Source organism: Puma concolor, chromosome C2 (assembly GCF_028749965.1).
Source record: "Puma concolor isolate L17-30 chromosome C2, mPumCon1.1.hap2, whole genome shotgun sequence".
Classification (NCBI taxonomy): Eukaryota; Metazoa; Chordata; class Mammalia; order Carnivora; family Felidae; genus Puma; species Puma concolor.
In genome coordinates, this window is record NC_141675.1 from 147,411,359 (window position 1) to 147,424,333 (window position 12,975).

Here is a 12,975-nt window from a genome sequence, read left to right on the forward strand (position 1 = left end):
CCCCTTCCAAAGCATCAAAGGGGACACGATAGGCCTGTGGTGACCCTGTCTTCAAAGAAGGTCATGTGCTGAGCTCCTGGGGGTTAGGACTCTTGGGTACCAGTTTGGGGGGGAATACGATTCCACCCATAAGAGGGGCAGTAAACTAGAAGGTAAAATATTAAAATGTTCACTTTGTATCTTATTTCACATCTGTGCAGCTTGTAAAAATAGTTTGAAATCAGATTAGACAATCAGTGCTGTTGGAAATGACAAGGGTAGTTCCCTTTGGGGACTGGGAGAGGGCAGGGATGGGGGGGAGGGGGTTCCGGGTGGGGCCGGTTGGGCTCCGTATCTTAATCCGGGTGGAGCTCTCATGCACGTTTTTTGCTCTTGGAGAGAATGCGTTGACTGAGCAGCTCAGTCGCCTTGAGAGCACTCCTCCGTTATATGTCTTAGACTTGAATAAAATAGATTTTCTCACCTAGAAAATCTATTCAGTGCCTGAATTAGGACATCTGCTGCCCGCTTGCATGATGGTTTAGGAGTCTCGTTTCTGGTCTCTAAACATTGAAAGGAATAATTCTCAAACCCAGAGGTGCAAGTGGTAGGGGAGAGAGAGTTTAGGGAATAAACAGCAGGTACAGCTACTCAAATTGTTGAAAATGTTGCTTTTCACAGGCCTCCCTGGACACCTGGACAAGAGACCTTGAATTCCATGCTGTGCAGGTAAGAACATGGGAGTTATGATGGGTTAGTCTGAGTTCTCTAGAGAGAACCAACAGTGTGTGTGTGTGTGTGTGTGTGTGTGTCTCATGCTTCGATACCCAGGGAATAGTGGATGTTTCAGCTCAAAATCCAAGGCCTTCTGGAAGCAGAATTCCTTCTCTCTCAGGACACTTCAGACTTTTTCTCTTACAGCCTTCACCTGATTGCACGAGGCCCACCCACCTTGTGGAGGGTCATCTGCTTTACTCAAAGCCTACTAATTTAATCCCATGTGAAAAATACCTTCACAGCAACATCTAGATTGCTGTTTGACCAAAAACTGGGTACTGTGGCCTGGTCAAGTTGACACTTGAAATGAACCATCACATGTGACCCTGAGGGCTGGTGGATCTCTGCTTAGGGCTCTGGATTCTACATACCTCCTTCCTTGTCCTGAATTAAAACGCAGAGTCCAATGGTGAGTGGGTTTATCAGAATCCCTTCAGATCAGACTGGTGCTTTCTTTGTTGACCATTTTTAATTGTCTTGCTGTCACTGCACACTGGGCTGTGCATTCATGTTTTTACCTATATGAGAAGTGGGGTTTGCAGCAGTCCAGAGCTTCCCACCTCAGTGGCCTAATTTATGAACGAAGTCCTCTTTTTCTCAGCTGTGTTGTGTTTTTCCCGTGGCAAAATCAGGTCTCTGTGGCTTTTCCAAAGCAACCGGCAGGCAATGCCTGGGCACCTGGGCCGCCCCAGGTATTCACGATCCACACCTGATTCTAACGTTCCAAACAGTCACATGAGGTTAGCTCGTCAGCAAGGGGACAGCAGGCTGCAGAAGAGCCCGTGCTAAGCTAGACTATCATCCAAAGAAAACAGCTTCAGCTCACCTGCAGACCCCAGGCTCTTGGCTGCGGCATCACGCCATCCGTGGTCAGTTTCCACCGCGTGAGGGTGCAAGGCAGCCCTTATGCAGCCCGGGGTGGGGAGGAGGTGTGGCCGCCCCTGTCCCTGTTAAATGGCTGTGTTGGCCTTTCAGACTGTGACGCAGATGAGATGTGAGGTTCATGTTTATGCCTGAAGAGCTGACTTTCGGTTGCAGGTGGGGAAACACTTCTCTCAAGGGGCCTGCTGTATCTATAGGAGCAGAGCTGGGGAGGAAGGGGGAGGGCTCTCGCTCTTTGGAACGCAGGAGGCTGGAGTCACAGGGACGAGCCCAAAGGGACCGGCTCTGGAGCTCAGATGTCAGAGGCCAAGAACCTACTTTTCTCCAGAAAGCCCCATGCACCACCACTCCCTGGCTTCTTCCTCTCTTCTATCAAACAGTTGTGACACTGTAAGAGTCTTGAGTAGACAAACCTTTGTGAGGCCACATTTTTTTTGTTTTTTTAATGTCTATTTATTTTTGAGAGAGAGAGAGAGAGACAGAGACAGCACAAGTAGGGGAGGGGCAGAGAGAGAGGGAGACCCAGAATCTGAAGCAGGCTCCAGGCTCTGAGCTGTCAGCACAGAACCCGATGCGGGGCTCGAACTCACAAACCGGGAGATCATGGCCTGAGCCGAAGTCGGATGCTTAACCTGAGCCACCTGGGTGCCCTGAGGCCACATTTTCAAAGTGTCCGGTTTAGTAAATGTCCGTGCACATGTGCAGTGGGTAGAAAGTGGTTTAAAGAAAACCGGAAGCCGTTTTGTGTGGGGCTGGCTTCTGGGGCCTCATGTGGCCCCCTCTCCGATCTGCGTTGGGGAGTTTGGGAGGCGGGGTGGGTGTGGGGAGCACATGAGACTCAGAAGAAAGCCAAAGAGACCGTGCAGGCAGCCGCATTGCTGGGAGGGGAGCACGGGAGTGGGTGTAGGCACATCGAAGGGGGAATATAATGAGTCCCTCTGAAGATCTGTTTCTGTTACATAAGGTGCTTTAGCATCCTGCTCCCTGGAAGATCTCTTGTGGAGAAAATAGGGTATGCAAATGAAAAGGTATAATGGGATGATGGGTTGCATTTGGTCACCTGTGCCTGGAGGGCGCTGAGATTGGCTGGTTGTACAAACACATGTCTTGTGTGGGCTGGTGACCCATCCACACGGACTGATCCAGCCGTGTGTCCCCGGCAGGGGTCTCTTGGGTGGTGGATTCTTGGCATGCCCCTAACAAACTGGTAACTGTGAAATCACCCATTCTTTGGGCTGGACAAGGGTGTTCTGGGAGCTTTTGGAGAAAACACCCGGGTGTAGGATCCTGGGATGAAGTTCAACAGGGTGGCTCCAGCAGGGTTCCTGAGGTCATTTCCCCATCCCTCTGCCCCCATAGCAGGCTGTTTGGTGCTATCCCTTTGTCAGTTCCCAGAGAGGTTTTTTAGAGCCAACCTTGGGCTCTTGCTACAGGGAATTCATGTCCTGTACACCTCTCAGTGCTGATGAACTCTAGCTAGGTGGTGATGCTGGCCCCCCAGAAACTTTGCATCTTGATCCTTTGGCTTTGGAGAACCCAAAGAGAGTTGGGGAGGGGCCAAGATGAAGCCATGAAGCCAAAGGCAGAGCAGCTTCCTCTAAAGTGTAGGGATCACGGAGCACCCCAAAGGAAGCTGTACTCGTCATTCTTTCTCTTTTTTAAATGTTTATTTGAGAGAGAAAGAGAGCGAGAGACGGAATGTGAGTGGGGAAGGGGCAGAGGGCAGGGGGGACATGGAATCGGAAGCAGGCTCCAGGCTCTGAGCTGTCAGCACAGGGACCAACACGGGGCTTGAACTCACGAACCATGAGATCACGGCCTGAGCCAAAGTCAGACGCTCAACTGACTGAGCCACCCAGGCGCCCCTGTACTCACTATTCTAGAAAACAATCCTGAAAAGGGTGGGGGGGGGGGGGTGGGGGGGGGATCTGCAATTTTGACTTTTCTTCCAAACACTGTTTTACGTGGTTTCGTAGAAGTGCATTCAGTTTCTTTTTTACCATTTAAAGTGTAAACAGGTGGAACTGGTGATTTTTCTCATTAGAGCAGAGACAGGAAGAATAGCACCAGAGGAAGAGATTTTGCCAGACTTTTCAGGACAAGCCTGTTACGTCCCTTCGATGCTTGGGGCACAAGGGAAGTGTGACAGCTCGTTCCCCTTTGCCTTAGAGAAGGGGGCTGTTGGGGGGTCACAGAAACCAGAAGAGGGATGCGGCCTTGACCCAGATGGTCTGGAGCAGGTGGCCCCCTTTCCCGTTCGTAGCATTCTGCCTAATGACCTGGGGCTCAAGCCTCCTCCCGAGAATCCCGGATGCCCACCTGGAACCCTGGGACTACAGCCTGGTCCCTGTCCCTCACCGGCCTGTGTGTCTGCCTTTCTCTCTGCCCCAGACTCATCCTGCCCCAGGCTTCCAGAGGGCGTGAGTTTTCACTCGGCTCCCAGATGAATTATTCAACCCGCTTCCGGCTGTTCGCTGGTCCGTGATGGGGTGACAGCTGTGCTTTGTCCCAGGTCATGCTCTCAGTGCAGCACCTGGCACTCGACGTCCCGTAAAAGGCTCTTCAGATGCTGGGGAGGGAGTTTGTGAAGCTTCACCCCTCCTCTCTTCCCTCCTCAGCCCTCCACTGGGGATGGCCACGGCAGCCCAGGCTTGGAACCCTAAGGCACTGGGGCCCTCACGGTGACCCTCAGGGTTGGCGTGGCACCCCCACTTCCCATTCCTCCCCTGCCGTTTTCTCCCACCCGCCGATTGGGCATCAGGAACCCCCATCTGGACAGGCTTTGAAAATCCCCATTGGAAGGGGCTGTGCGAGCCCAAGGAGAAGCTTCCTGGAGAAGCTGTTCAACAACATCAATGAGGAGCTGATGAGCTCTCTTGAATTGTAAATATTCTTCACGTTTAAGGCAAAAACCGTGAATCTGGTGGTGAGGTCAGGGATGCGGTTGAATCTGTTGAACAGTAAACATCAAAGTCTTTACGGCTGGAGAAGAAACTTCTGAGTGGTATCGCCCTTCCCAGAAGCTGGAACGCAATTTTAATTCAGTTTGGTTTCTACTGGCTTTTTTTTTTTTTTTTTTTTTTACATTTCAATAACTATTAAGTCTTCTCTATGTGCTTGGCTTTATGCCAGAGGCTGTGGGGTTGAAGATACATAAAATAGTAAAATTCACTCCAGTCAGAGGGACACAAGTGACACATAGTGACGCAAGCAAGGGCTTGCATGACCGAGGGCGGAAAAGGGTCAGAAACTCACCCAGGATGGCACAGGGCTCCTGGGGTTGCCGTCCACCTCCTTGGCCTGACTGAACACACAAGAGTAAACGTTAAGATAGAAATGGTTATGTTTCATTTGCGAAGTTACCTTTGCAAAACCACTGCTGTGAGCAGAATCCTAGAGCCCTATTCTGAGTAAGACCACAGACTTCCAGAAATCCTCATGTGTTTTGCCTCAGTTCCTTCATCTTGTTCTAGAACAATTGACCTCCTAGGGACGAACTTGCCCTTGCTGGAACACCTTGAAATAGGGCCGTGCGGGGAGCTGGGGATGACAGAAGCCTGCTTGTGGCCCAGGGAGAGGGAGGTGGGTTCCCTGGGGCATCTGCTGGGCCTCTGCTCCTCCCTTGTTCAACGTGCAGCTGAGAACGGAGTTTTGAGAGGCTGGGGTTTCTCAAATCCACTTGGATAACTCTTCAAAGGGGAGTCACGTTGTATATGTCTGTGTGTCTGAGTACATGTGTTTACTTCTGACTTGAAGGATGAAAAACCCAAAGAACAAGAAAAGAGAGGGGATTTTCTTCATCGGCCGTTTTCCAAGAAGCTGGACAGGAACCTCCCCTCCCACAAACAGCCCTCGGCCTCGCTCATCACGCACATTCAGAACACCAAAGCCCTGCTGAAGGACCGGAAGGCCCCCAAGTCCGGCTTCCCCGACAAAGGTGGGTCAGCTCCGGGTACAGTCTAGACCACTCGTGTTGAGCTGCACGGCCATGCGTACCCCTCCCGGGTGGCTGTGCGGACCCCCTGGGATATACACGATTCCTGTGCCCTGGGAAAGCAGTGAACACACCCAAGGCAACCCAAGAACACTGGAGGTCCAGACGGGGTGGTATTGGCCACCCGTGCAGGCAGGGTTTGAGAAAGCAGAGGTGGAGTGCATTGCATTGTGGGAGCAGAGATCAGGGTATAAGGTATTTCAGGAGTAGGGATTGGGGTGCACAGTGTTATGGAACGAGGGACAGGTGTTCATTGTTGCAGGGACAGAAATTGGGGATTGGCGGCACGGTGTGGCTAGAGCCTGCCCAGAAGAGCGAACACCTAGAGACACTGAGGCATGGTTGATGGAGTCTGGGCTCTGGGGTGGGGCTGGGGGAGCTCAGAGCCAGCTCTGTGGCTTATTGTGGGCTAAGCTCCTTACCCTTAGAGGATCAAAATTGGTTCCCTTACTGGCAAAAGGAAGCCCACCCGTTGGAGCTACTGGGTGGATTAAATGAGATACATAGGTTGGCTTGTCCGCCTCTTTCAGAGTGTGGGACATCAGGTAACTGATAAATGCGAGGCTCCCTCCTCCGGGGCAGCACTGAGGGACGTGGGGGAAGCAGGAAAGTGTTGGGGAGGTTCCAACAGCACCGAGCACTAGAGGTGTTACCCTAAGAGAGACCTGGTTTCTCAGCCAGAGAGGAAAGTTCCATTTGATTCCGTTTCCTTCCTAAGGTTTCAGAAAGGCAGGGGGTCTCACAGGATGACTCTGCTTGTCCCTCCTGAGTGATTCTCCTTTCTGGCTTTGTAACCAGCAGCAAATTCAGGCCCTTGACGGAGACATCCCATGGATGTCCCCAACAAAGTCTAGGTCAGTGCTGATGCGTTGGATAACTTTGCCACCCCAGAGCTGGATTCCATTCCTGGCAGTTTCCTGGGCCAAGTATCATTTGTTTCTTCGAGTTTTTCCTTCTGAGAGCATGTTAGCTTAGAAGCGTGGACGCCCTATGTAATTGCTAAGACCGAGCTCTCGCCATGGGGCAAGCACTGTGTCAAGCTCTCAGCTCACCCCAGTGAGGTTATTCTCACCTCCGTTACTAAAGCAGAGGAAATAGGCGGAGAGAACTGGCCGAAGTCAGAGAGCTCGTAAGTGGCAGAGTCCAGATTCCCAACCCGGCCGCCTGGTTCTAGAGCTTTCTCTCCTGACTGGTGCAGGCCCCTGCGTCCTGATAGGGATGGAAGGCGAGGAGCCGGCCGGTGCGCTCACAGGGTGGGGCTGGTGACCAGGTCCTTCCTGCCCAGGGTGATGGAGTGTGCCGGCCAGGGCCCTGGGGGGCTGACTCTAGATGGAGATTAGCAGGGCGAAGGTGGGAGGCTTCCTCTCAGGATCTACATCACCCGGAGAAGGGAAGGACGCAGGACTGGGCAGAGGGGGACCCGGGGCCACAAATTTGGAGGACACGGCCATCGCAGGAAGGGGAGGGGACGAGATGCTGTGGTGCCCGGCTGTCACACCGGATTCGTCCGCCGTCAGCCGCCGATGAAATTTTGCTTCTTTCTGCTGGTGACTCTCAGGCACCTGTGGTGGCCTGAGGAGGCGATTTATTTTGGGATCTGTGTATTTATTTATACGAGGCCACGAGGATGCCCTACGCCCTCGGCTGCTCCTGAATCACTCTGCTGCTTCCTGTAGCTGAGCCTCGACAGGGGCCTAGAACACACGATGGTAGAAAAGCCAAGCTAAGAGCTCGTTCTGCAGGAACTTGGCTCTACTTCCCTCAGCTTCAGATCTGTGGGGTTTCCCCTCTCTTTTCTGGCACAGTCCGCAACCCTGGATTCCGGTCTGTGCCAATTTGAGATGGAAGCCAGGGGGATTGGCTCATCGCCCTCAAGATATAGATGAGGACTGTTTCACCCCTTCAGAACCGGATGAGGCCCCGGTAAGATCAGGAGTCAGGAGGGAACCTTATAAAGGAAGTCGATTCAGACACTCGGTACATACAGATGAGCCAGGAGGACATTCAGCTGAGGGACACGAGCCAGTCACAGAGGACAGATGCCGTAGACTCCGCTTATATGGAGCACCCAGCGACGTCAGATGCATCGACAGAAAGTCCAATGGAGGTTGCCAGGGGCTGGGAATGGGTGTTACTGTCAAGTGGGTATGGAGTTTTTAGATTCCCAACACGAAGAGTTTTGTTTCACGACAGTGTGAACGTGCTTAACACTACTGAACCATCCACTTAAAAATGGTTAAGATGAGAAATTTATGTTACGTATTTTTTTTTTTACCACAATTTAAAAAAAAAAAAAAAAAAGAAGCATGAGGGAAACCCTCCTTCCAGTGTTGGCTGAGGACCAAGTTCACGGGTCCTGGGCTGGGTGTGCTCCTAGCAGTTTGGTGACGTTCTTCTGAGTCGGGTATCTTTTGATTCAAAGACTCGTTGGCAGGGTCCAGCATGTTAGCCAGCCAGGAGGAGGACAGATGTTAAGGTGGTGCCGTGGGCACATCAGAACTCGGGAGGCCTCCTGTCTCCGGCCTTCTGTCCCCTCCATTCTAGAAAGAGCAGCTGGTCCCCTGTGGGGAGCGCTGGACACGGGGGCCCTTTGCTTCTTGCTTCCTTCTGGCCTCCCCAGGAACGGTCTGTCTCGGTGAAGCAGGAGGCCCTGGCAGGCAGGAGAGGGCCCTCCTCACCGCCGTCCTCATGGTCTCCTCTGCTTTCTCGCGTGCAGATTCCTTCGGCCGCCGCAATATCTTCCGCAAGACCTCAGACTCCAATTGTGTGACTTCTTCTTCCATGGAGTTCATCCCCGTCCCACCCCCCAGGACCCCCAGGATCGTCAAGAGACCGGAGCCCCCTCCGCAGGGCCCTGGAGGCCCTGGCATCCCCCCCAAGGAAGACCCCCTGGTGCTGGATATGGTGCGCTCCTTCGAGTCCGTGGACCGCGAGGACCACTCTGAACCACTGTCCCCGTCTCATCACTATCGGATTCTAAGCTCACCTGGGGGCTTGGCCCGCGGGAATCCCGGTGAGCGGACGCTCTCCCCGGCCCTGCTGCCCGGAAGCCTGTCCCCTCTGCAGACTCCTTTGCATCCCACTCTGGTCTCCTTTGCTCACGAAGAGAAGAGCAGCCCCCCGAAGGAGGAGGGCGTGTGCTCCCCACCTCCGGCTCCCAGTAACGGTGCCACGCAGCCGCTGGGGAGCCCGAATTGCGTAAAGAGCCGCGGCAGGTTCCCCATGATGGGCATCGGACAGATGTTGAGGAAGCGACAGCAGAGCCTGCAGACCCCCGCAGACCGGCCCCTGGAGGCCAGCATGCCCCCCCTGCAGCCCATGGCCCCCGTGAGCCTCTCCTTCGACATGCCTGATGGGGTCAAAGGCCAGTGCTAACCCGGGCCAGTGGTGGGATTCTGGGTGTTTCTAAGGACAGCGGTGGAACAGAGCTCCTCACATCTGTCAGGGTGTGAAGATTGAAAGGCCTCATGGGAGCCCCTTCAGGGTCTCATCGCCCCCTGCCACGGAATGTCCCCACTGTGAACCGCTAAAACCCACAGACCCAAAGCCTGCACTCCCCAGGCTCGTGTAGGGACCCTGGAGTCGCTGGGATTTACGAGGAGGGGTGGTTACAGGTGCGGTTTCAACCAGTTGTGTCCTCCTTCTGCCCACCCACCCACCCACGACCCTCTGCCCACTTCCCACTGCTGGGCTGCTGGGTGAAAACCCCACACCGGCCGCTGGGCTCTCAGATCACAGACTGTTACGAGATCTTTCCTCACTTGGTGATCTTCTCAGCAGTCAGCCAGTCACCCGGGGACTGAAGGCGGCATCGCAGAGTGGCTCGTCCAGGCCACCGCTCCCCTTCCTCTCGCAGACCATGGTCGCTGGTGAGCCTGCTGCCTGAGGAAGACAGGAAGCAGCACCACCCCCTCTGAGTGGAAGGGGGCATCCGGGCAAAGACCGATCCAAACGGTGGGGACCCTGGTGAAAGGAAGGGGCCAAAGGGACACGCCTTTGCCATCTTTTTTGGTTGACCTTGCTAATGGTTCAATGATCTTTTCCCAAGATGGTGTTTCTTTATGTGATGTCAAATTGAAGTAACGTAATTAAAAAAACAACCCGGCTGGAGAGACCACGAGAAGCGATTCTACCAAATTCATGTTTTCACGCAAGGATAAGCGTGGAGGGCACGAAAGCTCTCCCACGTGATGTTTTCAGTGGCCGGTGGCCTCCCGTGGCCTGCAGGAGGGCTTGATCGCAGCTGGCCCCGTGTCCCTCCCGTTGTGTCAGCATGACCTGATCCTTCTGGAAGGCATAGGATATGGCCACGGCTGGTTATTTAGGAAGAGAAAAGGTTGAGGTTGAATTTGGATGCGTTTGGAAGGCACCATTACCTCTGTGCAGTGTGGCTTTCAAGCTGCCAAGATAACAAGGGTGGCTTAGAGCTGAGTTCATTTGCTGTGAGCTGTGAGAGGGCTTGCCTGGCAGGGATCGTGTTCAAAAACTCAGCACCGTATCCTCTTGGAGGAAAGCAGCATTCCTCAAACACGCTTAGAGTCCGCGCTGTTTTCACGCCTTTCGCCAAGGATCGAACCAAAGATGCGTCTCCGGTTCTGTGTCCACGCCATCCCCGTGTGCGCCTTTTGTGGACCTCAGTGTTGTCTGACCGTGTCTAGCAGGAGCTTGCTGGGGTACGTCTCCTCTCAGGGCCCCGGGCCCTGGCACTTGGTGGCGACCACCCGGTCATGGGCAAAATTGGAGAAAGGAGGAATTGGCACAGGCCGGATAGCGGTTAGCTCGGGAGACAGGTGACACAGTGGCTTGAGGTCTTCAGCTGTTGACTGGTGCAGGCGTGAGCATACCCACAGCTGTGGTCACCCCGGGGCTTGCCCGCTGGTTCGGAAACAGGCCGCGGCCCTTGAGAACAGCAACGCCTGCCTTTGCTTCCCCTGGCAGCCAGCCCGTGCCAGAGAGCCCCGGGGTGCTTCCTCAGCTTTTCTCCTTTAGCAGCGGTGACCTCTTCCTGCCCCACACGTTTCTGGCTGAGCAAGGAAAAGCGTGGATATTTGGCTGACCCTAGAAGCCACTGAGATGCCCGGGCTCGGCTGACTTCGCAAGACCTGGAGCTGCTGTGTCCCACCTCGATGGGATCATCCCAGCCCTGGGGCTTGCTAGGAGGGAGCCAGGCTCCTGGCTGTGGTGTCGTTCTTCTGTGTGGCTCCAGACCGGGTTCCAGAACTTTCCATTGGAAGTGGCGCTTGTTAAACAGAGAGAAGAAGAGCATCTGAAAGCGGCCTCTCTCCACTTGACGTGAAGCGTGTCTGGTTTCTGACCAGCGAAGGAACCCTTTTCGAACACAGTTGCTGGCTTCAAGTGTCGTGCTCTGCCGATTCGCCGACTCGCGGGCTGTGTCCCTGTGCCTTGTGAACTTCTCTCCCCTTATGTCTCTTCCTTGTATTGTACTTTCCTTGAGAACATGAGTGTTTTTTCCGTATCGCTGTCAAATAAGCTCATTGGGACATGCTTTCTGTTCCTCGATTCAGGAACAGCCGCAGACCGTCGTACGACTCACGGACCGTGTCACCATTGGTAGCTTGAACTGTGAACTCAGGTTTATTCCAGACCCAGTGAGAGGTGAGAGTGAGGAAGGGGGAGGGGTCAACTGTATTTTTTTGTATGTGAGCACCTGACAAATCTATGAAACCGAATGAAAGAGGAAATGTTAAATTCTTTATTATTTTATTATATTTATATGGGAAACTGGACCTTTGGTAAGTACAAAGTATGTTGTCTGTTTGACCCATGACTGTCTCTCATTAGTGTGTGCCCATGACCTCAGTCAGCCTGTAGTCACTGACGGAAATGACTGAACTGTCACCGTGTGAAGTCCAGGAGGAAAAGTCCACTTTAATTGTATGATTTGGTCGTAAGTAAGGACTGTATTTATGTCACCATTAAGTATATGTACTTTTATAATGACTGTGAAATACACTATTCCCTCACCATGACTGCTTCATTCACTTGCATTTGACACATCTCCAAACACTGAGTATGTTGCAGTCGCTGAACTGTCTTCTCCGTAAAGTCCTTGGCCTTGCAACTGACGGGATACGGTGGGAATCGCGCTGTGGGGTGTTTGAGGGCATCTTCTGCCCCCACATCACTGCTTCATTTCAGCTGCAGCACGTGTGATCTAAGAAGTCTCCTTCGACCGACACACAGCCAATGGCGGTACAAGAGAAATCAGCATTTTTTTTTTTTTCTTTTTTAGCAGGTTCAGGGTCTCTCTTGGAGATTCTGAAAATGGCACATGAAAAGTGACATCTGTGAGCATTATCTCTAGCTTTTGTCCTTGCCTTAGGGATTGGTGAGGGACGGGAAAGAAGGGTGATGAGGTAGAGTAGGAGGGTTGGATTGTCCTAGCTCTGGCTTTATTCATTACCGTTCGCAAAAGGTTTTCATACATAACCACCTTGCTGGAACCCTGGGGTCCCCCTGGGCGGTGTGGCTCAGAGGCTGGCATGGAGGAAGTGGAGTTTCTCTGAAGTTTGATGGGGTTGGGAAGCAACAATGAGTATCTAGTTGTGGTGATGCCATTTTCTTTTAGGGGGCAGAACATTTTAGAACAGAAAGAGACCTGAGATCAGGTGCTTCAACCCCAACTTTTTTTTTTTAATTAAAAAAAATTTTTTAAATGTCTATTTGTTTTTGAGAGAGAGAGAGAGAGAGCGAGAGCAGGGGAGAGGCCGAGAGAGAGGGAGACACAGAATCCAAAGCAGGTTCCAGGCTCTGAGCTGTCAGCACAGAGTGCAACATGAGGCTCGAACCCACGAACCACGAGATCATGACCTGAGCTGAATTCAGACGCTTAACTGATTGAGCCACCCAGGCGCCCCCCCCCAGGTCTAGGCATTTTTAAGTCATTATCAGAATTGTACAGCTCCTTAAGATTCTGTGTATCCTGCTCTTTTCCACCATCCACCACCGACTCTCGAAGACAGAGAAAGACTTTTTCTTTCTCAGCAGATCTTCCAAGTAAGCAGCAACCCCTGGATACTTTGTTATCTGCTTTGCTGTTAAAAGGCTGTTGGGTTTTACTAGATTCAATCAACAAAACATTTTTTAAATAGCCATGTCATGAAATGAAACAAATTCAGAAAGAGTACAAGACTGATATTTTTAAGGGGGGTCCGGAAGCCTCTTAGTTATTGTATTTGATTTCTTTGTAGGACCCTCTATGTGCTACAGGCGCAGTACGAATAATTCAGAGCAGTACTGGGAACTGGTTCAATGTAATGTCATCACTTTTCAATGAAAGGAGCGTATTTCCTGAGTAGTAAATGAGTGTATTATTTGTGGCA

The 12,975-nt window shown here is 52.5% G+C and overlaps 1 protein-coding gene across 2 annotated transcripts in view; it reads left to right on the forward strand.

The window, feature by feature from the left end:
• The window catches only part of HUNK (hormonally up-regulated Neu-associated kinase), a 124,258-nt gene extending 112,639 nt beyond the window's left edge, over positions 1–11,619 (forward strand). For both annotated transcript variants that reach the window (XM_086675847.1, XM_086675848.1), the window contains 3 exons: positions 661–708; positions 5,395–5,575; positions 8,349–11,619. In XM_086675847.1, coding sequence (XP_086531973.1) covers positions 661–708; positions 5,395–5,575; positions 8,349–9,007 — 888 coding nt within the window. In that variant the 3' untranslated portion in view covers positions 9,008–11,619. The remainder of the gene's footprint in view (positions 1–660; positions 709–5,394; positions 5,576–8,348) is intronic.
• Positions 11,620–12,975: the final 1,356 nt, after the last annotated feature.